Genomic DNA, 26,819 nt, shown 5'->3' on the forward strand with positions numbered 1-26,819 from the left:
CCAGACCCAGGCCAGACCCCAGCACCGTCCATGGTCCACGGCCGCCCGTAAGGTTCCCCCCGGTCCTGGGGAGCAGGCCTCGTAAGGACCCTGGGCGTCACCCAGCGGTGCCGGACCGAGCCGGACAGGCTCCGAGGTCACTTCCTCTCCACCCGCTCCCGCTGCTGGCTGCCCCTCCTTGCCCCGTCCCGCCTCCCTGCCTTGCCCCAGGCCAGTCACATGTGACCTGTGCATCCGCAGACCTGCCCCTCACCAGGGGCTACTCGGAGAATGCGGCCCTGGAGCCGAAGAGGCCTCAGAGGGAGTGGGGGGCAGGGGCAGCGGGGACCCCTCCCTCCTCCCTCTGTCCCGCGCCCTCGCCCCACTCCTGGCCGAGGCTGCACTGGGCCTCGGGGAGGGTCAGCCCTTGCACCTCCAGCGACGACCGCCGACCGCTGAGAGCCCCCGGAGGCCACGCAGCCAGGCCAGTGGCCCCTGCCCACCTTCCCACACCCTCCACCCCAGTGCCCGTCCTGAGATGGCCAGAGGGGACTCCAACTGGGGTGCTAGGCTGAGGCCAGACAGGTGCAGGCCAGCTGGGGCCCCCTCCCTGGCAGTGGCCAAGCAGGTGGGGGCAGAGTCTCTCCGGAGACAGATGCTGAGGCGCAGAGACCAGGGCGGCTGGGACAGACCCTCCACCACTGCCCTTAACCTGCTTGCCCTGCCCCCTGCCCCACAGCAGGCCCTGATGAAGCACCGCTGCTGGGAGACCCCAGCCCAGCAGCAGGCTCAGAGCCAGGGATCACCTGGGTGGTGCAGCCCCACCTCACGCCCACCCGGCCCGGGCAGACTTGCAGTGGGCCCGCTGTGCCCTAGGCCAGTCCCGTGGGGTCTCTGCCCTCCCTGCCAGCTCGGCCTCTGACACCCAGGTTTGCTATGAGCCATAGGGATCCTGACTGTCCCTCGTCTCCTGCCCTCAGTTCTGGGCAGTTCTGGGGTGAGGACCAATTCCCTAAGAAGGTGTTTCTGGCAAGGGGTCTGCGGGGTCTGGGGCGTGAGTTCACAGCAGGCGAGGGCCAAGCGAGCTGGAGCAGAGCCGGCAAGGCGCTGTCCATGGTCAGGAGAGGCAGGAGCAGGTCCAGCCACACGCGCGCCCGCAGGCCTGCCCCTGTGCTCCCACCTCCCGGCAGAGGGCCTGGCCAGGACGGGGCGCATCCCAAGGCCCAGAGCCAGCGGGAGGCTCACAGGCCCTTTCCCAGGCCTCCCGGCCGCTGTCCAGATGCCCTCCAGCTGCCCTCACATCGGGGGCCGTGAGTCACGCCTCGCCGGGGAGACCCACGGGAGACACTGTCATCCGTGTTTTCATTCAACAGACATTTAATGACGACCTCCATGTGCAGGGTCTGGGCCTCCTACAGGGTGCCGGTGGAGGGGCCGGGCTCCTGCAGGGACCACTCTGTGGGGTGGACAGCCCTGGGGAACGTGTCCACCTCCCTGGAGGGAAGATGCAGAGGTGGGTCTGGGACAAGGGCTAAGGCCCCTCTACCCAGGAAATGACTCAGCCCCCGGGGAGGGTGGATGTACAGAGGGACACACGTACACCCCCTCAGAGCCATCCTTTCACAACGGGAGTCAGAAGGGCCAGAGAGGGCAGGGGCCTGGTCAGGGCCACACAGCTCCGCACAATGCCCACCCAGGGACGACCCCACCCTGGGGCTGCCAGGCCTGTGCCCTCGGCTGCGGGGAGAAAGGGAGCTCTTGGGGCCCTGGACTGAGGGCCTAGCCTGGGTGTATCCTGAGCCCCAGCTCAGGCTGGGCTCGGTCTCCCAGCCTCGTGGGCCCCTGGGTGGCTGTGTGCGCCAGGCGTGCAGGTGTGTGTCCTTGTGTACCCGTGTCCCTGTTTGGCTGTACGCCTGTGGATGCCCGTGACAGCTGGGCACAGTGGTGTCCCCGTGAGCTTGAGGCCAATATGTGTGCCCCCCGTGCCCCTGGAGTCTGTGCACTGGTCGGGGGAGAGTGTCTGTGTGCATGGTGAGGGGCTGTGAACACAGAGGGGAGCCTGTGTAGAGAGAGGAGGGTCTGTGTATATGGGAGGCTGTATACACTAAGGTTCGTGTAGACTGGTGGGTCTGTGTACACGGAGGGGTTCTCGCACACGGGGTGTCCCTCCGAGCCCATGCCCCTGGGCGCATGCTCTGGGCAGCGTTCATTTGCACTTGTGCACGAAGTAGCCGGTGATGTAGCCCAGGGTGAACACGACCCAGAAGAGGGCCACTCCACCCAGCACCTTCAAGGAGATGCCCAGCTTGCCCGAGCACAGCTTCCGGGGGACCCTAGAGTGAGAACCGCAGGCACGTGAGCCCCCAGGCGGCCCCCAGTGCGGGGCGGGGGGGCGGGGGGGCGGGGGGAGGAGAAGGAGGGGGCCCCGGGCAGGTGGACTGTGGAGGAGGGCAGCCCAGGCGCTCTGGACTGGAAGACAGGAGGGAGGGGAGTGGTGGAGACACCGGGGAAGGTGTGGGGCCCGGGTCTGCCGAGACCGCCTGGGGTGGGCGCCCAGTGGGCGCAGAGCAGAGGCTGGCAGGAAGGATGGGAGGGGCCTGCGCAGGGCCAGGGGGGCCCTCCTCCCAGCCCCTCACCTCTTACAGCCCGAGGCCTCCTGTGCGCCGGGCCCGCTGGCCACGCTGACTTCATCCCGGCTGCTGTCCTCCCACCTACTGTACTGGATGCTACTCTCCTGGGGCTGCATCCTGGGGGCCACGGGGCTCTGGCGGGAGGGGCAGAAGGTGGGCTGAGCCTCCCAAGACACACTGTTCCAGACCCCGTGAGGCCAGGGGCAGGGTTCGTGTGGCCCTGCTCTTGGGGTGAGGGTCTGCCTGGGGCCCGTGACGGGCCAGGTGGGCTGGCTCTTCGCCTGCATCCTCTCATCCAGCTTGGGAGGTGACCAGGATGCAGAGGGGTTAGGCCACTTGTCCAGGGTCACGTGGGAGGAGGCAAGAGGGAATTCCAACAGGGAGTCTGAAAGTCTGCCAAACCCTGCCCTCAGGAATGCGAGCGGCTGCTTTGCCTGCCCCCCAGGGCGGGGCTCCAGGCAGAGCTGCTGCCACCCTGGAGGGCCCCTGGCTGGGGCCAGGTCACCAAGCCTGATAGCTAACGGCCTTCCCTCCCCCCATTCCTGCCAGATAAGGCCCCAGAGCCATCCCTGGAGGCGGGAAAGGAAGGGGACGGGGCAAGCCGGGCAGCCGGACTGGGGGCAGTGGGTACAGCCTGTCCAGTAGGGGGAGGAGGCCCGCCTGGCCTGCGCAGCAGCAGCAGCTGTGTCCTCTGGCCTGTCCGAGTTGCAGCCCCTCCCTCACCCACCGCTGTGCCCTGCTGGGAGTCCAGGGGCTGAGACTTTGCTCAGCTCCCGCCAGCCTGGGAAAACCTGACCTTTTGTCCAGGTAATCTGGGACACAGAGGCTTAAAAGCACAGTGAGCCACTTAGCAAGAAGCGAACCCAGAAACTCAGGAAATCAGGCAGTTCTTAAACCCCCGAAATGCTTCCACGTTTGCCCTTTCCCAAATCCCAGGCCCATGGGACAAAGGAAGGGAGCTTGTCTCAAAGCCACAAAGCCTGTCCTTCCTGTGGGATCCTGTGCTCTGGGGTGGCCATGCAGGCCGGGTCTCAGGCCTGGGGAAGGCCAAGCATTTGTTGAGCGTGGGTTCTGCTTTCCCAGGATGTGTCCAGGAAAGGGGCTAAGGGCCAGCTCTGTTAGCTACCTCCCTAATGTCCACCCTCCCTCCTGTGGCCAGAGTCCCCATCTTGTCGCAGGCAGCAGTGTGGCAGCCCAAAGTGACAGTCACGGGCTAAGCCAAGCTTAATGCTCTGACCCCTGCTTTCCCATGTCACCCAGATATGAGCAAGGTGCTGGGGTGCAGCAGGGGGTAGGAGGCTTTTGCTTTCATGAACAAAAGAACAGCCACTTCCTTCTTCCTGCCTTGAAGTGATGGCTGGAGCTGAGCAGCCACTTTGCAATCTGGATATCCTGCCACACCAGCCCAGTGGTGCTGGGTCTCCAAATCCACACCAGCTGCCCACCCATGAGCTTCTTGATCTGAGGAGGGTCAAGCTCACTTTGTGCAAGCCTGGGACAGTGGGTTCCTGTTATTTGCAGCAGAACAAGCTCCTGACTGACGCGGATGGTGGCCGTCAAGTAGTCCTGGCCGGAGAAAGCCACCAGAAGCTGGTGAGGTGCTGCAGCTGAGCTTCTGAGGGCTTCATTCACCTGCTCGTAATGGTCTGTCCAACCCACACGCGACGGTCACACAGTGTCACAGGACCCTGGGGCTGTGCTGCCTGGCAGGGACACCTGCTAAGCCCTGGGACCCTCAGGGGTACACCGCCTCCTGGGAGTGTGTGGGGACAGAGAGTCCTTGGCACACACGGGCTGCATATACATTAGACCCCTTCACCCCCAAGGCACCTCCAAGGAGCCCACAGCTTACAAGGGGAGAGTCCCGGCGTTGGGGGTCGAAGCCTCTGCGGTCCAGGAAGATGGTCAGAGACGGCCAGTGATCTCACCTCCTCCCAGCCCGCAGTTCGGGACCTGAGGAGCCTCAGATGCCTCCAACCTTAAAGAAAGACAGAAAATAAAGAAAAGGTGAAGAGGAGCGAGCGGCGCTGCCAGGGGCAGGGAAGGGAAAGGGGCCCTGGGGCGTCCCGGGCGGCCAGCAGGAGCGGCGAAGGCAGTTAGCCTCGGGGTCTGTGGGCCCGGGACAGCCTCAACCCCGCCCGCACCCCAGCAACTCCTCTCTCCCGGGCCGGCCGCTCACAGAGGCCGCGGCCTAGCGGGGCGGGGGGCTGCACTGGGCCTCGCCAGTGGGGTCTCTGCCCACTGCCCACTTGAAACCAACCCCACCACCTCCTTCTACTCGAGGAAACCGCACCACGACCCCGTGTCTCACCTGACTCGACAGCCCCCGGCCGCTCCGCGCGCCGCGGACGTGTCCCTGACCTGAGGGGGGCGGGGCCTTGGAGGGGGTGGGGCCTAGTGGGTGGTGGGGCCTGAGCGGGGGCGGAGCAGGGCTGGGGTGGGCGGGGCGAGGCGGTGGGTGGTGGGGCACGGGGAAGGGGCCGGGCAGGTAGGTCGGGGCGGGGCATAAATGGGGCGGGATCTGAGGCCGTGGGTGGGAGGCCGCCGGACTCCGGGAACGGGGGTGGGGCCTGGTGGAGGGGTGGAGGGGCGGGGCCGTTACCGGGGGCGTGGCAGGGGCGGAGCAAGAGGGAGGTCCCAAGGCCTTCCAGGAGGTACGTGCTGCAGGGGCGAGGGGCAGCAAGGGCCGCCGGGGCCGCAGGAGCCGCAAGGGCCGCAGAGCGCACCTCTCTCCAGAGCCTAGACCCCTCTCAACTGTTGCAGTTTCCCCGCCGGGAACCGGGCTCGAGCGCAGAAGCGGGCTCAGTGGGGGGAGGAGGGATGGTAAGCGCGCCTGGTTAGAACCGAAACACCGGATTGTTCTCGGTGGCGCCCAGTCATCAGGTTCCCCAGCCGCCAGCCGGCCTTCCGCTCGCTCTGAGCGGCCAGAGGCCTGGGTGGGGCGGCCATGCGCGAGCGGGCGCTGCTCGAAGGAAAGGATGAAAGAATGCGTGGACAGGTGAGCGTAGAGAGCAAAGAGAAGAGGCCGAGGACTGACTAGGTTCAGCACGTGTTTGTGTGCCGGGCACAGGTCTCTGTGAACGACACTGACAAGCGTGCCTGTCCTCGCAGATCTTTCATCTCAGGAGCGATGGATGTGAACAGAAGCGCCGCAGCCCGACCCATCTTCTTCCACGGGGTCGCACCAGCAAAACAGTGCCCCAGCTGGGGAGCCCCTGTCAGGGGAACCGCCGCAGGTGTGTGCGGCAGAGAAGGACCGCTCTGGGGTCTGAACCGAATGCGGTGGACAGGAGCCCAGTCTCAGGCCTCCTACACCTGGCACCAGCAGAGGGCACCCTGCTCAGCGTGGGGTCTTCCCAGGAAGGAGCCAGGGGTGCAGGCTGCTGTGCTGACCCCCAACGAGTGAGTTTTGGAATGGGGGGTGTCCATGTAGCCCAAGCTCCCCTGTGTGCGCTAGTGAAGGAGAAGGTGAGACGGTGGCCAACAGCAGGTGTAATTCTGAATCTGGGCGCAAGGGTGAGGCCATGGGGGCTGACGGAGGAGAAGGGGGGGCACACAGGGCACACCCAGGTTGGGTCCTGGCCTCCACTGGACTGGCTGCGCCTGGGGTCCTAGCTGGGCCTACTTGGAGGTTATCTTCTTGGACTTGCTGGGTGAGGATAAGATCTCCGACTGCTGCAGGGGGGGCACTTTAATCCCCTTCTGTTTCAACTGGTTGTAGTAGTCAGTTCTCTCTGAGATGATCCCCTAGAAAAGACATGCAGCAGCGTGTGCCCAGTCCTTGCAGGCTCCTGGGACACCACCCTTCCCTCCCCGAGAAGAGCCTGCTGCCTCAGTGCTGTGCTGGTGAATATTTGCAACCTGTTCTCCAGGAGAAAATAAAAAGCTCTGGTTTGTAGCATTTGCCAATTTCTGTTCTGAAAGCCCTCCCACCACAGCTGATCCAGGAACAGGGGTGAAGCCACAGAACTCGGAGCTGGGGAGAGATGCCCACCATCGGCTCCAGGTCATCTCACCCCTGGAGTCTGCCCCAAATGCACTTCTTAGTCCTCTGGGAATTGCTGGGAGCCCAGACTCCCAGAGACCTCAGAGGCCGTCAAGTCTTAACCTCAAGTCCCTTCTGTCCTGGGCGCAGGGAAGGCTGTCCCGCCCCTCCTCAGCCTCCTTCTGGCTGGCCCATTGCTGGTTTGTGTGGGGCATTGGCAAAGGAAGGGGGTTTTCCCTGGCTACTGGGTGATGGTGACGACTCCTCCTATCCCCCTCCCCCCTCCCTCCCTCCCTCCCATCCCCCATCCCTCCCATCTTCTCTCTCCTTCCTCCCTCTTCCCCTCCCACAAACAACAGTAACCAGGCCCCAGGCCCCAAACAACAGAGACCTCTCCCCAGGTCCCCATGCAGAGGTCCCCTCTGCCCTGAGGGCTGTGGCCACCCTACAAGAGCACCATTAACTCCCCGCCCCCCCTCACAGAGGAAAGGAACCCAGCCCCAGGGAAGTGTGGACCAGTGGCAGGTCATGGGTAGCTGCTGGGGTCTAGGGCTGTGCTGTCGAAGGAGGCTTGGGGCCCCGCACGGAGCACCTGTCCTTCAGGTGCTTTCCTCCCAGAGCTGTGGGCCCCGTGGTGCCTGGAAGGCAGGCACGCTGTCCCGGGTACAGAGGGAAGCTCTACGGCTCAGCGAAGTCAAGTGACCGGCCCACAGCTTTGAAGCTAAGGTCTAGGAGGTGGTGACTCACTCCTGCCACCCCAAAGCTGCACTATTTCCCCTTCACCGCCCTGCCCCTCTGAGTCCTCTGCCTGTCAGTGAGGAGCTGGCATGGACCAAGGCCGGGGAGAGGGTCCGTGCCAGACCCCTGGCTCAGCAGGGATTCCAGCGGAGGCCAGGCTGAGCTGCAAAGTAGCGTCCTTGGAGGAGGCTGAGCTGGGCGGAGCCTGGGGATGGGCTCCTGCTGCAGGAAAATGCCCAGGGCCCAGCAGTTTGGTCCCCTCCCTACTGCACTGGGCGGGTTTGCAGCAGCTGCTGCTGGGCGCTGGATGCTGAGAGCAGCTCGGGGACATTGCCACCCATTAGGGAGACCTAGTCCCCTCTGCCTAAGCAGAGAGAAAGGACAGTTCTGGGGTCACGGTAAAAGGGCGACACCACCAGGACAAGAATGGGGGTCCCTAGCCTCCCATCCAGGCCTCTCCCCTCTGCCCCCAGCTGCAGACCCTGGAGCGCTGGTGTGGAGACGTGGCCCCGGGGACAAGGAGGCTGGATATACCTGCAAGGCTTCCAGGATGTCATTGTCAGAGATCTCGGTGGCCAAGGACTTGAATCCTATGGTGTTGAAGGTGGCCTGGATGATCTTGTTTCTTAGTCTTTCGAGCTGTGAGCGCAGGGAAAATAACCAAGCTCGCCTTTAGCGGAGGAGGCAGCAACCTCCGCACCTGCCACCTCGCTGAGGGTCTAGGGAAGGTAGACCTGGCCTCATGTTTCCTGGCTTTAGGAATTGGAGTCAGGGTGGGAGAGGTCAGCGTGGCCGCCTTAGAGCTAGAAGGTGGCAGGTCACCACCTGGACCCAGGAAGCTTAACACCAAAGTGCAAAGACTTTCTGCCACACCAAGCTTTTGTTGTTTGTTTTTAATTGAAAAAGCAAAACCTGCATGTGGTCAAAACAAAACAAAAGCTCCGGGGCTTCCCTGGTGGCGCAGTGGTTGAGAGTCCGCCTGCCGATGCAGGGGACGCGGGTTCGTGCCCCGGTCCGGGAAGATCCCACATGCCGCGGAGCGGCTGGGCCCGTGGGCCATGGCCGCTGAGCCTGCGCGTCCGGAGCCTGTGCTCCGCAACGGGAGAGGCCACAACAGTGAGAGGCCCGCGTACCACAAGAAAACAAAACAAACAAACAAAAATCTCCAAATGAGCCCCAGACCTTCCCCCCCTTCCCTGAAGGAGCTTCAGCCACAGTCTCCTGCTGACCCCCAGGAGACTGTCAGTGGCGCAGAAAACGTCCTGCAGACTCTGTTAGCCCCCCTTTGGTCATTGTACTCCCTTCCTTCCTCCATGCTGTGGGCATCTGCATTAAACGGTTAACCAGGCGTTAACCAGGCGTTAACCAGGCGTTAAGCAGAATGGACCCCTGAGGCTGTCTAGTCTTTTTCTGCCATCAGCATCCTTGTGGGTGCTCAGGGCCCCAGCCCACCTCCGCAGAGGAGAGTGAATCATGCCTCCCAGTAATTTCAGAATAAACTCCTCCGATCTGCACCCCAGAAGCCCCCAGACAGTGTCCCCCAAGTCACGGTGACAAGCTCAGCTCCAGCGTCTCACCCTCAGTGTCCGGGGGCCCTGCCAATGTAGAAATGCTGAGGGAGAGCCTCGCTGGAGAGATGTGGCATTGCCTAACGCCACGCAAGTCGGTCCACTTTGCCTCTGGGACAGGGATGCCACAAGCCCCTGGACTTGGAGGGGGCAGAGGGCTTCCTTTCTTTCTTTCCAACATGGATTAATGCCAGCTCTGTGCCAGGCACCATGCTAGGTACAGGGGTCATGAGGGAAACGGGGGCTCGCCCTCTGTACCAGAGGTGCCTGCTGCTGGGTAAGGGGTGGTAGTCACCCGGGGCAACCATCCACGGTGCCCCACAGCCGGGCCTGTCTCAGGCATCACTCACTGGTCATGGCACTACTTCCTGCCGACCCCAGACTGAGCCTCAGAACCTTTCTCAACACAGCATTCTGGGCTCCACCAAACCCACTAGAAATGGAACCATCTATACACCGTCACCCATCTAGTGATTTAGCTGGGAATGCTGCTGGATGGGAAACACAGTTTTATAAAAGATAACAGGCAAGGGAGAGGGGCTCAGTGATGCTGTCAGCTGGCCAGCAGGAGGCCGGCCCCAACAGAATGGAGAACACGGCTGGTTACAGGTGGCACTCCCGGTGGGTGAGTGGGGAAAATGTTATTTCAAAAGCCTGCAAGCTTGGGGCCTTTACCTTTGCTGGTTTTGGACTCAATCAAGTTAGATCTCTGACGGGTCCCTCCTAAATCCCCCACCCCATGCCTTTGCTCACATCTAATGGGGAGCTCAGAATGGAGACCCTGCACTTCACACCCTAGCACCACGTCCACGCAGCTCTGGGACCTCAGACGGACCATTTACCTTCTCTGCTGCAGGTTCCTATCTATCAGGTGAGGACACTCATGAAAGCCACATCCCAGCTTTGTTAACAGGGTTGAATGCCTTAATAAATGCTCCGAACAGCACCTGACCCACAGCAAGTGCTCTCTAAGTTATACATGGACGGCATTATTATTACTGCTTCTCTCCCACCTCAGAGCTCTTCTCCTTCCTGGCTGGCCACCCACACCCCTGGGTCCCTTTCACAGCACAACCCAAGGGGCTCCTCCATAGACAAAGCCCCGACACGCGGCACCCTCCGGCTCCTACGTCTAAGGCTGCCACGCCCATTGCACCCTTGCCCCCTCCTCCACCAGCATTCCTGCACACAAGGGGTGGGGGGTGAGCCAGAGGACCCGTGCACAGTCCCCAGGGTCGGCGCTGGGCAGCGCTGGGCGAGGGCCCCGGAGCAGGCCCTCAGGAGGGGGGAGCCGGGCGTACCCTGGACTGGGCGCTCTCCAGGGCCACGCAGGCCTGCTGTTCCGCCCGCTGGATCATCTCATTCTTGTTCTGCATCTCCTCCTGCAGCTGCTTCCGCCTCTGCAGATGGTCCTGGCTCTGGTTCACCTGGGCCTGCAGCTGGCTGACCTTGGCCTCCAACTCTGAGATGGTCCGTTCCCGCTTGACCAGTTCCTTCTCCAGCTCTGACACTTGCTGGGGGGCGGAGAGATGGCACAGTAGGCCCACCTGCCCCCCTCCTTCCCCTGAAGACGGCCACCTCTCCCTGAGCTCTTCAAGTCAGCCCGGCCCTGGCCGTGGCAGGGACCCCTGTGGGTGTCTGTGCTTCCGGATTTGCTGAATGGGGTGTTGCCCAGCGGTGAGGGATCTGCCAGCTTCCTCTCCCCCCACCGTCACCATCCGGGCCTGCGGCTGCCCCCTGACCACCCCACGGACACCTGTCGGAGGAGAAGGTTGTCCTTCTCGATCAGTCCCATCATCTCCATGTGTTTCTTGTCTTCCCGGAGGTTGGAGAACTGCAAGGCAGAGGGGGCTTCGCTCAGGGGCTGGGGGTGAGACACCAGACAGCCCCCTCCCTGAACCTCAGTAAGACGAAAGCTCTGCGGTTGGTTTCTGCTGGACAGGGAGGGGAGGAGGGGCGGTACCAAACCCACTTGGGAAGCTGACTCCAGAGCCAGCAGTGGGGAGAGCCGTCAGAGGCCCTGGACATCTCAGAAATTGGTGGTGCTGGGCTGTTCTGGACGTGGAAACAAACACGACGAGGAACATCATTTCAGAAACCAGGAGCCGCAGACTCGTCCCTGACCAGGAGCTGCCGAGCGCCTGCCCCTTTTCCACCTGGCAGGAGACTTGATGCCGGGGGGCTGCAGGGGGTCTCTGGCCCGGGAGATGCCAAGCTCACTTGGTGGAGACCCCCAGCTCCAGGCACAGGTTGTGGGGGCTGAATGTGGAGACTGCAGCCTCTGCCCAACTTGGTCCTAAAACACCGGCAGCTGGGCCTTTACTTTCCGGGAAAGGAATTTTCCCAGTTTCCCAGATTCCAGGAGAATCTGGGCAAACCAAGAGGAGAGACCCAACAACATGACCACTGAACTAACTCTCCGCTGAAACGCCCAAGAGCAGCTCTCTGCCGTAAAGCACAAAATCATCACTCAGGGGCTCAGAGATTCCAGGCAGCTCTGACCTTGGAGCAAGATTCTTGCAGGAATAACAGAAACCAAAACCAGACTTACAAAAGGAGCTTATAGGAGATAGAAATGGCACAAGAAGCCAAAACCCATAATGATCACTTACGCGCTCAGCGAGGTCAGAGACATACTGCAATTGAGAAACAAAACGAGAGTGTGCTTCCAAAAAAGCGGGAGAGGAACATTCAGAGAGCAAAAGCAAGACCTTGGGAACCGTAAATGAGCAAAATTAAAGCTCAGGAGGAGGGCTGTTGCCAAGGTTAAGGAAATCTCATAAAAGGAACAGAAAGACAAAGCGATGAAAGGTAGGAGGGAAGAGACAGGAAGGAAAAAAGAGACCAGAAGGGGAGGTCCACTGGCCGATTGATGGAGATGCCAGAAGGAGGGTTCAGAGGAAACAGAGAGAACGAAATAAAAACTATATAAACAAAGAAAAATTCTAGAACTGAAGGACACAAGTTTCCAGTTGCCCACTGAGCGCCCAGGACAAATGAAAACAGACCCTTAGTTAAGTCCCAACTATGGAAGCTTCTGCACACAAGGGACAAAGGCAGCATCTTGCAACTTTCCAGAGAGAAACGAAGCACCACCAAAAACTATGCTGTAAGAAAGTGCAAGAGTCAGGATGAGTTTGGGCTTCCCACCAGGAACCCTAGAAGCTCGGACACGTGGAGCAATGCCTTCACACTGCTGAGGGAAAGTGCTAGCCATACCGGAATTCTATTCCAACCAGATTCTATTAATGTGTAGAAGAAGGACATTTGCAGAATGTCCTTACGATGTCCCCCAAATTTTACCTTCACTCACCTTTCTCAAAAAAACTACTGAAGGATGTGCTCCAGTGAAACTATGGGAGTAGGTCAAGAAAGAGAAAAGATGTGGATGGCAGTGGCTTTAAAATGTGGTTTATGGATCTTAATACTGTTTCACAAAACGTGTGTTCCGGTCACGTGCGTGTGCCCCTGATAACCGTCTCAATGGTGTAAATGCAGCGTCCACTCACTGACGCCGTGATGGAATAGTATGGGGAGGGGGAGGAGTTCCCGGGCTGGGGAGGCAAGCGAGGAAAGAGGGAAGCGTTAGATGATGCCAAGATGGAGGAACATCTAGAATGGGCATTGTAAGCAGGCAATCTCGAGATACAAAGAGCCAGCCTTCAAGAATCAGCTAGAAGAGTTGAAAGCGGTTGTCTTGGGGGATGGGCAAATGAGAAAGAGAAGGGTCAGACTCCTGTTTCGCATAATAAGCCCGTGGAACTGTTTGGTTCCTTAAGCTGTGTAGCTTTGTGCACAAGAAACTTGGATAAAAATAAAAGCTAAAAATGCTTCAGGGAATTCCCTGGTTGTCCAGTGGCTAGGACTCCATGCGTGCTTTCATTGCCGAGGGCCCGGGTTCAATCCCTGTCGGGGAACTAAGATCCTGCAAGCCATTCAGCGTGGCCAAAAACTAAAATTCAATTAAAAAATACAAATGCTTCAGTGCATTGGCGATATCCCTAAGGTCACCAATGCACTGGGCTCATTGCAGTGGCGATCTCCCTAAGGTCCATGGGGGTCTCAGCCCTGGAACCCAGGGGCCAGGAGATGCTTGAGAAATGGCCAGGAGCCCAGTGGCCCAGGAGACAGAGGTGACTGCTGGGAACAGAGGGCAGCGCAGAGCACAGCGGGGCAGGGTGTGAACCCCAGCTCCGCCACTATCAGCTCCCTAGTCAAGTGTCTCCATCGGGGGATGGGACAGACGGCACCGGTCCCAGAGCCCCAGAGGGAGGACGCCTGTGACGTGATGGAGGACACCGCCACCTTGTCGGACATGGCTTGCAGCTGCTGCTTCCGCTCTCGCAGCTCCTTCTGCAAGGCCTCGTTCTCCATTTTGAAGCTCTGCAGCTGGGACTCTTGGATTTCCATTTGTCGTTGTAAAGACATGATGGCTCCTGGGTGAGGCGACAGTGAGAGGGGAGGAGAGGGTGCTGGTCACCGCATCATCCCGGGGGCTCCAGGCTGAGACTGCAGGCTGAGGGCTGCTGGCTCCCACCCCGGGGCTCCAGCGCCGCCGCCACATGGTCCCGGCTGAGAGGGACACGGGGCAAAGCCGGCAGAGCTGGGCATGCTCGCTGCTGGCCCCGCCTCACCATCCTCCAACTTCCCACCTGTTGCCAGGGAGTGTCTGGTCCTCGTGATCTCGAGCTGGAACTGGAACTCCCGGACCAGCTGTTCATGCTTCTCCAGCTGGGCTCTCAGCTCCCCCGTGAAGGTGTGGGCCATGGAGGCAGCCCTCTTCCCGCCTGCGGCCTCCCCCTCCGCGGCGCCCTCTGCGGCCACCACCGTCGCCGCCTTCTCCTGCAGAATCCCCTTCCTGCTGGCGCTGGCCCTCGCCCCCTCGTCCGCCGCCAGCTCGGCCTCCCATTCCAGGCCTTCTTCCTCCTCGTAGCTGCCTCCTTCCAGGTCCTTGCCTCTGTCTGTCATGGCGTGCTCTCCCTGCATCTGGGGGAGGGACGGGCATGCTGGGCAGGACTGCGGGACCCCTGTGGAAAGGGGCTCGGCCATTCACGGGGGCAGAGGGTGCACTGCGAAGGGGGCCCCCAGGGGGCGGGGCCGGGGCTACATCTCCAGGAGCTGCCCCATCACCCCTCCCCTGCTCCCCTCCAGTGTGGCCGAGGGTTTCGCCTGGGCGGGGACCACCAGGTGCGGACAGCAGGTGGGAGCCTGTGGCCTGGGCACCGCGTGGGCAGCCTGGGAGAGGAGGCCCCGGCCAGCCCGCACCTGCTGCCTGTGCTCCGGCTCCTCCTTGCCTCCGAGGAAGGTCCTAAGGGTGTTCAGTCTCCCCTGCAGCTTCGGCTCCGACTCCGCCGGCCACTCCTGCAAGAGGCCCGTGGGAGCCTCAGGGTTTCAATCTGCACCTTCAGCTCCCCCAAGGGCTGTGCTGCCGAGACCTGTCTTCCTGGAAGGGGGACCCACCATCCTCCTGCCAGGGGTGCCTTGTCGGTGGGCAGGGGGCCATAGTGTGCAGATGGCAGCCCTGGGGGGCCGTATTGTTTCTGGCTCTGCTCCCCCCCCCCAGGAGCAACCCTGGCAAGTGGCCTGGCAGTAATGAGCACGCTCGTCTGGAGGAGTTTGGCAGGGGCCCGACCTCAGACGTGCCCGCAGGTCACCGCCCTGCACTGCCCGCTCACGCCTGACAGCCCCCAGGAGGCCAGGGAACGGGGGTCACAGGACGATGCTTCCAGTCCTCTCCAGACTCCTGCTGTCCCCGCCCACCAGTCCCCCACCATCGGTGCCTGGGTAGCTTTTCTGGCGGCGGCCAGAGGGTCCGGTGGTGGTCGGAAGCCTCCAGTCCCCAGTTCACGCGAGGACCCAGCAAAAACACTGGCTGTATCCCCAGACGTGAAAGAAGTCAGCTCTCAGACCCGGCGACTGCTCCCCTGGGCCACACAGAGCCCTACCCCGACCCGCCTCCTCCAGGGCGCCCCCCCAGAGCTGGGGGAGGGGTGGGGGCCCACCCCCATGTTACAGGCAAGGACACGGAACCCCCACAGCTAGAACAGGTCAGGCTAATCCAAGCCACCGCCGCCCGCGGAGCGCCTGCCTCTGCTCACCGTCATGACCTCGCTCAGCGAGGCCTCCTGGCTTTTGCTCTTCAGGAGGCATTTCAGCTGCTTTCTCAAGGCCTCCCTCTCCTCCTGGAGAGCCAGGATCTCCTCGTCTTTCGTCTGAACCTGCACCTCCAGCTCAGAGAGGCGCTGGACTTCCTTCCCCAGTGCAAACAGGCACCGGTCCTGGGCAGAAACAGGGCAGCCCCGGGCATGGTCAAGCCACTCAGACGCGCCTCCAGCACCGCCAGCCCCCAGCAGAGCAGCAGCTCTGGGCCCAGGAAGAGCAGGCCTGCTGCCCTAGACCCCGTCCACCCCCCCACACCCCCACCTCCCCACCCCCCCCCACCCTCCCCACCCCCGTCATCCCCAACCACCTCCTGCTTAAGGGCCACCCTTGCCCGGGGATCTCCAGGCCTGGCTCCCGGTCAGCCCCCAGGTGTGACCGAGGACACCTAACCAGCACCCCCTCCGAGGGCCACCTCCAAGGGGCTTGTCAGGTCTGGGCCCACTGCCCCTCAACCATCCACTCTCAAAACCTCCATGCCCTTAATTATTCAAAACTGAAGACAAAATAAAGGTGTTTTTGGACAAACAGTAACTGGAAGAATTCGTCGCCAGCAGAGCTGAACAACTGAGAGAAATACTAAAGGGAATTCTCCAGGCAAGAGGGAAGGGTCAGAGACAGAATTCTAGAAGGAAAAGATAACTAGGAGTTAAGTGACAGGCTTCCACGGAGTCCACGAGTCCAAGAAGAAGTCACAAAGGAAGTTGGAAAATATTTTAAACTGAATGACAACAAACATTTGGACACGTCAAGACGGGCGAATAGAAAGCTGTGATTAAGGACAGATTTATAGCCTTCGAACGCATGGATTAGGGGAAACAATGGAAAATCAAAGATCTAAGTATCCAGCTCAAGGATTCAGAAAAAGAACTGGAAATTTAGCCTAAAGAACATAGCAGGAAGAGAATTTTTTTTTTTCCTGTACGCGGGCCTCTCACTGTTGTGGCCTCTCCCGTTGCGGAGCACAGGCTCCAGACGCGCAGGCTCAGCGGCCATGGCTCATGGGCCCAGCTGCTCTGCGGCACGTGGGATCTTCCAGGACTGGGGCACGAACCCGCGTCCCCTTCATTGGCAGGCGGACTCCCAACCACTGTGCCACCAGGGAAGCCCAGGAAGAGAATTTTTAAAACTCAGGACAAGAATGGATGATGTAGGGAGATGGGGTACGGCGCGGAGAGGAGGACAGGGCAAATCGGCAACATTTTAACATTCGGGGAATCTGGAGGGTATATGGGAATTATTTATAGTATTATGTTAAAATAGTCATGGAGAAATCCCATTTCTTCACCCAGGCCATGGTGATTTAAACACGATGTGTCCAAACCAGACACGGTTCCCGGGAAGGGGTTGCTCCTTTCCTCTGGGGCTGCTAACTTTGCAACAGCACAACCTTGCTTCTGCAGGTGGTGCTACCTACCACAGGGCAGACGAAGACAGAGGTGAGGGACCGAGGGCCCTGAGGACATGTTGTGAGCCCCTGGTGGCAGCCCAGCCTGCAGCCCTTCCGCTGGAATTCCTTCTCCTAGCGGCACTGCAAAAGCATCCTTTTACGTATACCTGTGAGACTATCTGATTATATCCTCAGGCTATTTTCCAAAAGTGGAATTGCTTGTTCCAATGGTTGGGATGCTTTTTAAATTGTGAACTCTAAAGAAAACGAATTATGAAATCTATCATAAAATTAGAGGTACAGTTTCGGGAATAAAGCTAAAATGAATACTCATGAACCCACACTATCAGGGCTCCTGAGTCCCCATTGTGTGCCCACCAACTACACAGCAAGTGTGACATTTCCATAATTGTCACTAGAGTTTCACGAGCTTAAAACAAAAACAAAAACAAAAACCCATGAAGCTAATTCTAAGAGAAGATTTTTTTTTTCTTTTTTTTGCGGTACGCGGGTCTCTCACTGTTGTGGCCTCTCCCGTTGCGGAGCACAGGCTCCGGACGCGCAGACTCAGCGGCCATGGCTCACGGGCCCAGCCGCTCCGCGGCATGTGGAATCTTCCCAGACCAGGGCACGAACCCGTGTCCCCTGCATCGGCAGGCAGACTCTCAACCACTGCGCCACCAGGGAATCCCCTAAGAGAAGACTTTTAACATTGATAAGACTGGTGGAGAGAAAAAGAGAGAAGGCACAAGTTAACGATGTCAGGAACAAAAAAAAACAGGCAATCTTCTGCAGAATCTTCTCCAGACTTTGGAAGAATAATACTAAGAGACTCTTGTGCACAGAGTTAGGCTCACAGATTTGAAAATTTACATGAAATGGGCACATTCCTAGAAAAACATAGCTTACCAAAACTGAAACGAGAGAAAAGGAAGTTGGAATATCTTAAAAGGAATTGAATTTGTTATTTTAAAAACCAACGCTGTAAGAAATTGCCAGGTACAGATGGCTTCCATGATGAATTCTTCAGAATTTAACAAAGCAATAACACAAACCTTATGCAAACTCTTCCAGAAAATAGAAAAAGAGCGAAAACTTTCCAACTTTTGTTGTTGTTATGAGGCCAGAAAACTCTGACACCAAAAGCAAACAGGGAATGACAAGGCGGGTAAATTATGGGCCAGTTCCTCTCATAAACATGTAGGAAAAAATGATACCACGACGAGTCAACCCGTAGGGAGATCATTGCCCATCAAGCTGGTTATTACTATTTTAAAGAATATATGGATGTTGAAGGTCTTGACTCACGGGGGGAGCTGTGTAAGAGTGGGTGATGTCCAGGCCAGCCTGAACTGTCCCCCACAGGGATGAAGACGGGCAGGACCTAGGCTTGTCAAACATCTGATTCGTAGAAGCCATGGAAGGGGGTCTGGATGTCAGTTCAGGCCATGTCTGGGACCTGCTTACACAGCCAAACAGATACTAGAACAAGAGCCCCCAGGGTCGGGCATCCTCTCGGGCAGGAGGTGGAGCCGGGGCGCCAGGACCAGGATCCGTGCCCAGGCTCCGCGCTCGGCCGTACCTTCTCGTGGATGACGGAGATGTACCAAGGTACCCACTTCCTTGGGTAGCTCTGCCCTAGGACCGGGTTGCTGGGGGCCGGGCTCAACACCTGGGCTTCACTCTTCTTCCGAAGGTAATTGAACTCGCAGGCACTCTTACTAAAGGGAAGTTGGCAGCCTGTCAAGAGGCGGGGTGGCGGGGGGGGGGTCGGTCAGACTCTCCCCCAGCTGAGTTGCCCCGGATCTTCTAACATCCCCCTTTCAAGATTCCCCCTGAAACCTTTCCCTTCCCAGCTGGGCTCCTCTACACCCTTGTCCGTCCCCTACACCCAGCCCAGTGTGTATGAGAGCATCAAAGCACGCTTCAAGATTCCCAGAGCCTGGGGGTCAGGACAAGAGGGGACATCCTGACTCTGCCCTGTGCACAGGGGACACTTTTGAGGAGTTTCCTTGAATTCAGGCAAATTCAAGGGGGGGTGGATTTCACCTCTGGATAAACAAAAGTGTTTGTCTGTAGGAACAGTGCATGTGGGTCCCTCTAATCAAGGAGGGATGCATCCCAGGAGCCTGTGGAAGGTACATAGGGCCAGGCAGGCGGTCCTAGGAAGGGAGTTCCATGGGACATGATCGGGTGGCTTTGCGGGGAGCAGGGGTCCCTGCAGATGAAGGCAGAGGACCTCAGGGCTGGGGTCCGAGGAGAGAACCCTATGGGTCACACGTGCCCAGCAGGGCCGTCCTCACCGTCCACCTTCATGTCCAAGCCCTCCTGACCAGAGAGCAGGTCCTCAGTCACCTTCCAGGTCTCAGAGCTGATGCACCTGTCCTCAGGGAGATCGAGAGTCGTGGCTGAATCTGCAGGACGGTAAACGTGCCAACAGATGACGGCTAAGGCCGAGTCTTCCCAAGACCTCCAGGACAGAGACTAGTATTTCCTTTCCTTTTAAATGCTGGGTAGGGTTCAAGGTGGTTTTCTCAGCGATTGCATAGGATTGGACTACGCGACTGAATCGAAGCGTAGTTCTGTCCCCCTACCACCACGGGTGTGTCCACCTGAAACCGATCAGGTGCACCTTAAGCTCTGCAGTCTGGTGCCTCCCCTTCCCTGGAGGGCAGCCCCGTTCCCTCCTGTAAAAGTGGCTCCTCCTCTAAGTCCTGGAGTGCCGGCTGCTCTCTGAGGCCCTGGCACTGAGAACGGGAAGCTTAGAGCCTGGACGGGTGGGCGGGGCCCTACTTTTGCCTGACTGCCGCCTGAGATCCACACACAGGACCCCAGTTGCTGGCTGCAGGCACTCGGCCTCCATGTCAACACCACTAAGGAAAATGCCGTGTGTGGGGAAATGGGAGTAGCCGAGGTCCCGGAGCTGGAGGTCTGGGATGACACCTGGCCTGACCGATGCCACCGGGTGGCGGCTGGGCCCTTAGCCGCCCCCTCGGAGCCTCTCATCCATATCAGAGCAACGCAGGCTTAGACGACAGTCTTGCTAAGGCCCCTTTCAGGGCTTGGTCCCTAATGCGCTGCCTTTGGCCCTATGGACCTCTTTCCTGAAGCTTCCAGAACCTTCAACCTTCTCCTCCCCTGTCCCAACCCTATTGAATCTTGGTGAGTGAGACCATAGAAGAAGCAAGAGGGCTGGGAGAGCAGAAACACAGGCCTTGCCTTCCCTCCCTCCCCCTCCCACTCTGGCCTCAGCTGACAGCCAATTTCAGAAGCAGCAGCTGTGGCCACTGCACACGTCCCCTCTGGCCACCCCCGCAGCTGCTGTGTGCCAGGACCCCATGCGGGTCCCGGACTCCGATGGGTGGGTTGGGTGGTTGGGTGGAGGGGGGGCTGCCCACGTGGGGCCCCGCTGGGCACGCTCACCATAGGGGGTCATGGACGTGGACCTGGTGCTGAACTGGGGACAGCCCGGACGTGTGAGAAACTTGTGCCAAAGCTCCTCCATTTCAGACAGGAAGCCGCTGTCCTGGGGGCTGGTGTCCTTGTTGAAATCGCTCTGAGGAGCAGGAAAATGAGACCAGCAGGAGAAGAGGGACCCGGGAAGCCCCTCTCCCATCTTCTGGCGGAGCGCCAGGGCCTGCCGTGTGTGCCGACCCCAGTGGGCTGTCCCCACCCGGAAGACTGGCTGCTTGATGAGGGCCGTGGGGACCTTGCTTTCGAAGTTGCAGTCGGCTGAGCCCAGAGTCAAGTCCACTCAGGAGGGCCCTGGGGAGTGTGGTGGCTCTCCAGTCTCCCCCAGCGCGTGGTACCTGCCTGAACCTTCCCGCCCGCGCTTTCTCTTCCTTATTTTCTCTCCTCCCCATTCCCTCCTTCTCAAGACTTCCCTAAGGACGGCTCAGAGCAGACACTGCATCTTCTCTCCCAGTCTCCATCCACTCCCAGAATCCACCCACTGTAATCCATCAGCCAAGCTGATCTGGGATGCTCTTATTAGCCCCCCACCCTCAAGGCCTTTCATCCAGTGGGAGAAGCAGGTCATCTCCTGATGACCTGCGTGTGGCCGGGCCATCCTTTCTCCCGAGACTCCGTACCATCTTCCTGTAGTAGCGGTTGATGGCCTGAGCTGACTTGCTGAGGGAGCGCTCTTTTTGGCGAAGTTTCCATTCTGGGGTCTGTTCGTTCCGGCTGGACATTTGCCGTAGGACGATCAGGCCCTTCTCTATCCAGTTGGGCACCAGACTTTTCTTCTTGGGCGTGCTGGCTCTGATGGGTAACATCGGGAACGTGGAACAGAAGGCCAAGGTTGGCCACCTGAATGATGACTTGGACCTATCCTCCGGGTCTGGAGCAGCGTGTCGAGGGGAACACAGCCTCAGTCATGGATGTGCAGGTCCAAGCACAGGCCGGGAGAAGACCAACTTCCCAAGCTCCACATCCTAAGGGGTCCTGGGAGCAGTCTATGACATCACAGATGTCCCCATAGAAACCTAGAAACAGCGCCTGTCATCTGTCTTAATTTTCGGCTGGGAAGGGGAACCAGAAGCGGCTTCGCTGTACACACAGAATGTTACAAGCGCAGGAGAAGTGCCCCGAGGCATTAGCAGCCCATTCTTCTGTTTTCTTTTTTCCCCATCATTAGTATTTCACCTTATTTAACAATCTGACACTGTGTCAGTGGCTCTGATGTGAAAATTTAACCTTTTCAATTAAAGTCCACACTTTAGACATATTTCTTAACACCTGAATACTGTATGTACTTCTTTTTTAAAAATGGAATTGGGATAGAGGAGAGAGACTTACTGTGATTTTGCTAAATTCCCACCATCCGATTCTTGGACACACAGGCCTCAGGCTTGCAAAGGACACAAAGAAATGGTGTCGATGTTTCTCTGCATCCAGGCTGCTACTTGAAAAATTTTCTTTTTGGCCACTTCATGTTTCTCAAACTGCAGTTTGATGTCGAAAACATTCTCTTCAGTGAAAGCAGCCAGACACAGAAGGCCACATGGTGTGTGATTCCATTTATTTGAAATGTCCAGAATGCGCAAATCTACCAAGACAGAACACATTGATTTCCTAGGGCAGGAGGGAGGGAGGAACGGAGAGTGACGACACATGGCTCCCGGGGCTCCTCTGTGGGGGGATGAAAATGTTCTGAAACTGGATAGGGGTGATGGTAGCACATCGCTGCAGATGGACTAAATGCCATTGAATTGTACATTTTAAAACGGTGATTTTTATCTCAATTTAAAATAATAACTGTACTTCGAGCTCATATTCTTTCAGCCCATCCTTCAGGGGGAATGGAAAATGCCAGCCCCTGCAGGCAGCATGTAGAGCTGTGTTCTGAAGCAGCCTCACTTTCTTTCAAGGGAACCAAGGTGCCTTCCCAGAGTCCAGGCCCCTCTGGGTCACCCTGTGGGTCCTCTCCAGCTCCGCATGGCCTCCTCTCCCATAACCATTCGCTGGTCTGGCCCAGCTCAGAGTTTCAAGGGAAAGTGGAGGATTGTTTTGAGTTGAGGTCTCCCGCCTATTTCAGTGTCACCTGTGCTGCTTTTTCTCCAGTCCACTCGAGGGATGTCTCCAGGCGTGAAGTTCTCAGTTCTGCAACACAGAAGGATGAAAATGCCGTCTGGGTTTCCACTCCTGTCTGTGATCTTGAGTCTAAAAGGAGAGGAGAGGGTCCCTCTTACAATCAGAGGCTATGGGGGCCGGCAGGGGACCGCGTGCCATCCTGGAGGGACCTATATGAACAAATGGGTGAATGAGAGCGAGAGAGGGGCAACACTGCAAAGATTTTGGTGCCTCGTATCCCATGTCACTAGAGACAAAGACAGTACAAGGGTGATCCTGCATCACAAAATAAACGTAAGAAAATCAAACACTGACCATTCCCAGATGTTATATTAATGCTTTCTTTGGGATCTATTAAATTCTCTCCTAATTTCTTCTTCATATGTTTTGATACCTCTGCAGTACTAGGGTCTCAAGTCTGTCTGTTGAGTGGTTCAGCCCTGGGTCAGAGGCAGCCTCCGATCCCACCCTGCTTCATTTGTTGGATGTAGTGTTTTACATACAGCAATTTGGTAAAGGTGATCGAGGGTCTTGGTCAGATCCTCTTTGTCTTTTCCTTTTTTTTTTTTTTTTGGCTGCACCTTGCAGCTAGCAGCTAGCGGGATTTTAGTTCCCAGACCAAGGATCGAACCTGTGGCCCCTGCTGTGAAAGTGGCCGGTCCTAACCACTGGACTGCCAGGGAATTCCCAAGGTCCTCTTTGTCTTACTGACTTTTCCCCCATCATCTGCTGAGAAAGGGGTATTGAAATATTCCAACTATGGTGTGGAACTATTTCCCCCTTCAGTTCTGTAAATTTTGCTTTATGTGTTTAAGGGACCTATTATTGGGCACATACACATTTAAGGCTGTCATGTCGTCCTCATGAGTCAATTCTTTTATCTTTATGAAAGGTCTCTCTCTTTTATATTTTTGGCCTTAAAGACTATTTTACTGATATTAACATAGTCACTCTTACCTTATTATGCTCCCATTGTATGGTATTTTTTTCCATCCATTCATTTTCAATCTACTTGTGTCATATTTAAACTATATCTTTTATAAATAACATATGGCTGGGTCTTGTCTTATTATTCACTCTGATAATCTCCTTTAATTGCAGTGTTCAGCCCATTAATATTTAACGTAATTATTGATGTGGTTAGATTAGGCCTACCGTTTTATTATTTGTTTTCTCTTTGCCCACATGTTTCTTGTTCTCTATCCTTCTTTCTTTATTTTTTGTATTTGTTGAATATTTTATAGAATTCCATTTTAATTTACCTGCTGAACATTCAGATACACCTCTTTGCATTATATCTTAGAAGTTGCTCTAGGTTTCACAATACACATCCTTACTTTTCACAGTTCAGTAAAGTTAATATTGTACCACTTTACGTAAAAAGATAGAAATCTTGCACCCAATTGGATCCGTACCCCTCTCCCACCATATTTTAAACTATAGTTGTCATAAGTTTTACATCTACTTATACTGTATGTCTCATAAGACAATGTTATAAATTTTCCTTCTAACAGTGTTTCAAAGAAATTAAGAGGAGAAATAGTCTTTTGTATTTACACATATATTTCCCTTCAGCCTGAAAAACTTCATTGATCATCTCTTGCAATGCAGGTCTAGTGGAAACAAATCCTCTCAGTTTTCCTTCTTCTAGGTATATATTTATTTTGCCTTGATTCTTGAAGGACATTTTTGTGAACATAGAACTCTTAGTTGACAAGTGGCTTTTCTTTCAGCACGTAAAGGTGTTCTAGATTCTGGTCCCTATAATTCCTATGAGGGTCCTGTGGTTATGCAAATTGTCGTTCCCTTGTAAGTAATGTTTAATTTTTCTCTAGGTGGATTTCAAGATTTTTATTTTTATCTTTGGCTTCAATGTGACTCTGGTGTGTCTAGGCATGATTTTGTGTGTGCGTGTTCATTGTTTTGGATTTTGTTAACCTCTTAAATCTACAAATATATGTTTTCTACCAAACTGAAAAGTTTTCAGTCATTATTTCTTTAAACAATTTTTTCAGTCCCTTTCTCTCTTCTTCTTTGGAGACTCCAATTACCCATATCTTAGCTCTTTTAACATTGCCCCACAAGTCCCTAAGGTTCTCACTTTTCAAAATCTTTTTTCTTCTTCTTCAGACTGGGTAATTTCTAATGACCTGTCTTCAACTTCACTTCCTCTTACCTCTCTCATCTTCTCTCATCGTCTGCTATTAAACTCCAGGATTTTTAAATCCCAGTGATTTAAAAGGTTTTTTTTAAATATATATTTTTCAGTTCTAAAGTTTCCATTTGTTTTTTTCAATATTTTCTATTTATAAGCTGAGGTCTCCTATTGCCTCATTCATTAGGAGAGTACTTGCCTAACCAAGCATAATTATAACAGCTGCTTTAAGTCTTTGTCTGACAATTCCAATGTCAGCGTCATCTTGAGGTTGCCCTCTGTTAATTTCTTCCCTTCAGAGTGGGTCACATTTTCCTGGTAGAGTAATTTTAGATTGTATCCCAGACGTTGTGAATGTTATGCTGTGGAGACTCTGAGTTCTGTTATATTCCTCTGAAGAGTGTTGATGGTTTCATTTTAGCGGTGACTCACATGGCTAAACTAAGACTGCAAGTCTGTCTTACCTGCAGTGGACAGCAGCTCCAACCTCAGTGCAGATTGTTCCGTCTGTCCCAGGCAGGTGTAGTTTGAAGGGCAGCTAGAGGCTTGGGCAGTGTTTATACACAGGGTTTGAGGGTGCCCTCATCTGGCTCTCCTTCCTGGCATTCCTCCTTTGCTGTCCAATGGCCGTGCTTTCCCTGGCTCTTTCCCCTGGTTACTTCAGCCAGAGGGACCACAGAGGGGGACCTTCCTGTCAGACGTTTCATCACCCCACCCTACACTGCAGCTGTGCTTCTCCTCAGAGAAAAGCAACCAAAAGGCGAACGCACCCATGCCAGTCGCTTCCTCCACATTTTTACCCCCCTCCAAAATATTTCTGTTTTTATCCTCAGGCATGCTCAGTAGTTATATTTTGCATTTTTTACTCTAGTTTGTAGCTGTTTTCTGTGGGAGGCATAGGAGGGTCCCTCTTACAGGAGCTCCTTCCCCCATTCTGAAACAGAGCCCCCTGGGTCCATTTGGGACATATCTCCAGGATCTCATAAATGGACCTCCAGCAAACCTACTGAAGAATAAGTCATGGTGCCCAACAGCAGGGAGGACCTTGTGGAAAGGCCCTCACCTGGTGTGCCCGCCTATGGGCCAGCATGAGCAGGTGCTATGGACTGAATGTGCCCCCCTAAAATTCATATGTCAAGGTCCTAACCCCCAATATGATGGTATTGGGGGGAAGGGCCTTTGGGAGGTGATGAGGGTTAGATGAGATCATGAAGTGTGGGGCCCATGATGGGATTAGCGCCCTCAGAAGGAAAGGATGAGAGATCTCTTTCCGGCATGCATGCTGAGGAAAGGCCACGTGAGGACACAGCGAGAAGGTGGCATCTTTGAGCCAGAACCCAACCAAGCTGGCACCCTCATCTCAGACTTCCAGCCTCCAGAACTGTGAGGAATAAATGTCTACTGATGAAGCTGCCCAGCCAGTGGTATTTTATTATATCAGCCCGAGCAGACTAAGACAAGAGGGATCCTGGGAAAGTCACCAGAATGGCCAGAGCTGCTGAGATGGGAGAAGCAAGGGCTCCTGGCAGGAGGGAGAGCCTGTGGGTGTGATAGGGGGGTACCTCCATTTGAACCCAAGCAAAATGCAGGTAAATGTTTAACACAACATAGATGGTGGTGGAGACTCAGGTGTGTAGGAAGGAACTTTGTCCATCCACTCAACATTACTGCCTATCAGGTGATCACCAAGCAAACAGTGCACTAGGCCATGAATAGGACCCAAGCACCCAACCCACCATCCCAAGCTCACAGGGCTGTGGGGACCCAGGCAGAAATGGTTCATTGGATACAGTGTGGGAAGGACTAGCTGAGCTTGGTCTGAATACTGCTTTTCAAAACCTTAAAGGAGAAAGTGCTTCCTCAAGGAAATGAGCGGCATCAAAGCATCTTCTCTTTATTTTCTTTTTTGGACCAAATACTAGCTAAAAGATAACATTGGTGGCCAATTCTGAGTGGAGACAGATTTTTAATGTGACATCTGGGAAATAGCGTGTGTTGCCTTCATAGACGTAGAGGTAACAAATCACCTGCAAGAGATTTCTTTTTCTGGGAAATAAAATCCCATGGGAAGAATTTTTTAAATATTGAATGCTGAAAACTACTTCACAGTATAATCCTGAGAGATATCAAATGAGTGGGCAGCTGCAGGGAGCCATGCAGAATATACTTGTTTTCCTTCTTCCCCTGTTGACAGGTGTTGGCTTCGAGGGGCATGGTGACCTAGCAGCTAGGCTACCTTCATCAGCAAGGTACCCATTTACCTTTGAAGAAAAAGAGTCAGTGTGGGGCAGACATTGTAAACATGCTGAGCCCTTAGGTAAGTATGTCTCAGGGGTTCTGGTGACTCAGGCTGTTTGCGATTGAAATTGATGAGGAAGCATTTATCTTTCCTTCACACCTAGGATTCCTAGGTTAATTCTTAATTGTGCTTTATAGACATTAACTCATATATTTCTCAACGATGTAGGTACGAGTATGATCCCATTTTACAGATGAAGACACTGAAGAAGAGAGAGTTTACAGAACCCGCCCAATGTCACACAGCGAGTCAGGGGCAGAGCTGGGACCCACACCTTGGTCACCTGACTGTGGGGTCCATATTCTGAACAGCCCTGCCTACATTGCCCTTCGTCCAATTGGG

The 26,819-nt window shown here is 56.0% G+C and overlaps 2 protein-coding genes across 2 annotated transcripts; both read right to left on the bottom strand.

Moving 5' to 3' along the window:
- Positions 1-1,372: 1,372 nt before the first annotated feature.
- SMIM1 (small integral membrane protein 1 (Vel blood group)) lies at positions 1,373-4,989 on the bottom strand. Its single transcript, XM_060142841.1, has 4 exons — positions 4,921-4,989; positions 4,462-4,587; positions 2,616-2,743; positions 1,373-2,312 (listed from the first exon to the last, which is right to left on the bottom strand). Exons 3-4 carry the CDS (start codon positions 2,723-2,725, stop codon positions 2,186-2,188), a joined length of 237 nt encoding a protein of 78 aa, XP_059998824.1. The 5' UTR covers positions 2,726-2,743; positions 4,462-4,587; positions 4,921-4,989; the 3' UTR covers positions 1,373-2,185.
- A 1,241-nt stretch (positions 4,990-6,230) lies between these two features.
- On the bottom strand, positions 6,231-20,726 carry CCDC27 (coiled-coil domain containing 27). The gene is made up of 12 exons (XM_060142842.1): positions 20,541-20,726; positions 19,873-20,005; positions 18,753-18,863; positions 18,032-18,189; positions 14,999-15,178; positions 14,166-14,261; positions 13,553-13,886; positions 13,206-13,336; positions 10,657-10,734; positions 10,202-10,414; positions 7,867-7,971; positions 6,231-6,356 (listed from the first exon to the last, which is right to left on the bottom strand). Exons 1-12 carry the CDS (start codon positions 20,724-20,726, stop codon positions 6,231-6,233), a joined length of 1,851 nt encoding a protein of 616 aa, XP_059998825.1.
- Between the last annotated feature and the right edge of the window lie 6,093 nt (positions 20,727-26,819).

The sequence above is a fragment of the Lagenorhynchus albirostris genome, chromosome 2 (genome assembly GCF_949774975.1).
Source record: "Lagenorhynchus albirostris chromosome 2, mLagAlb1.1, whole genome shotgun sequence".
In the NCBI taxonomy this organism is placed as follows: Eukaryota; Metazoa; Chordata; class Mammalia; order Artiodactyla; family Delphinidae; genus Lagenorhynchus; species Lagenorhynchus albirostris.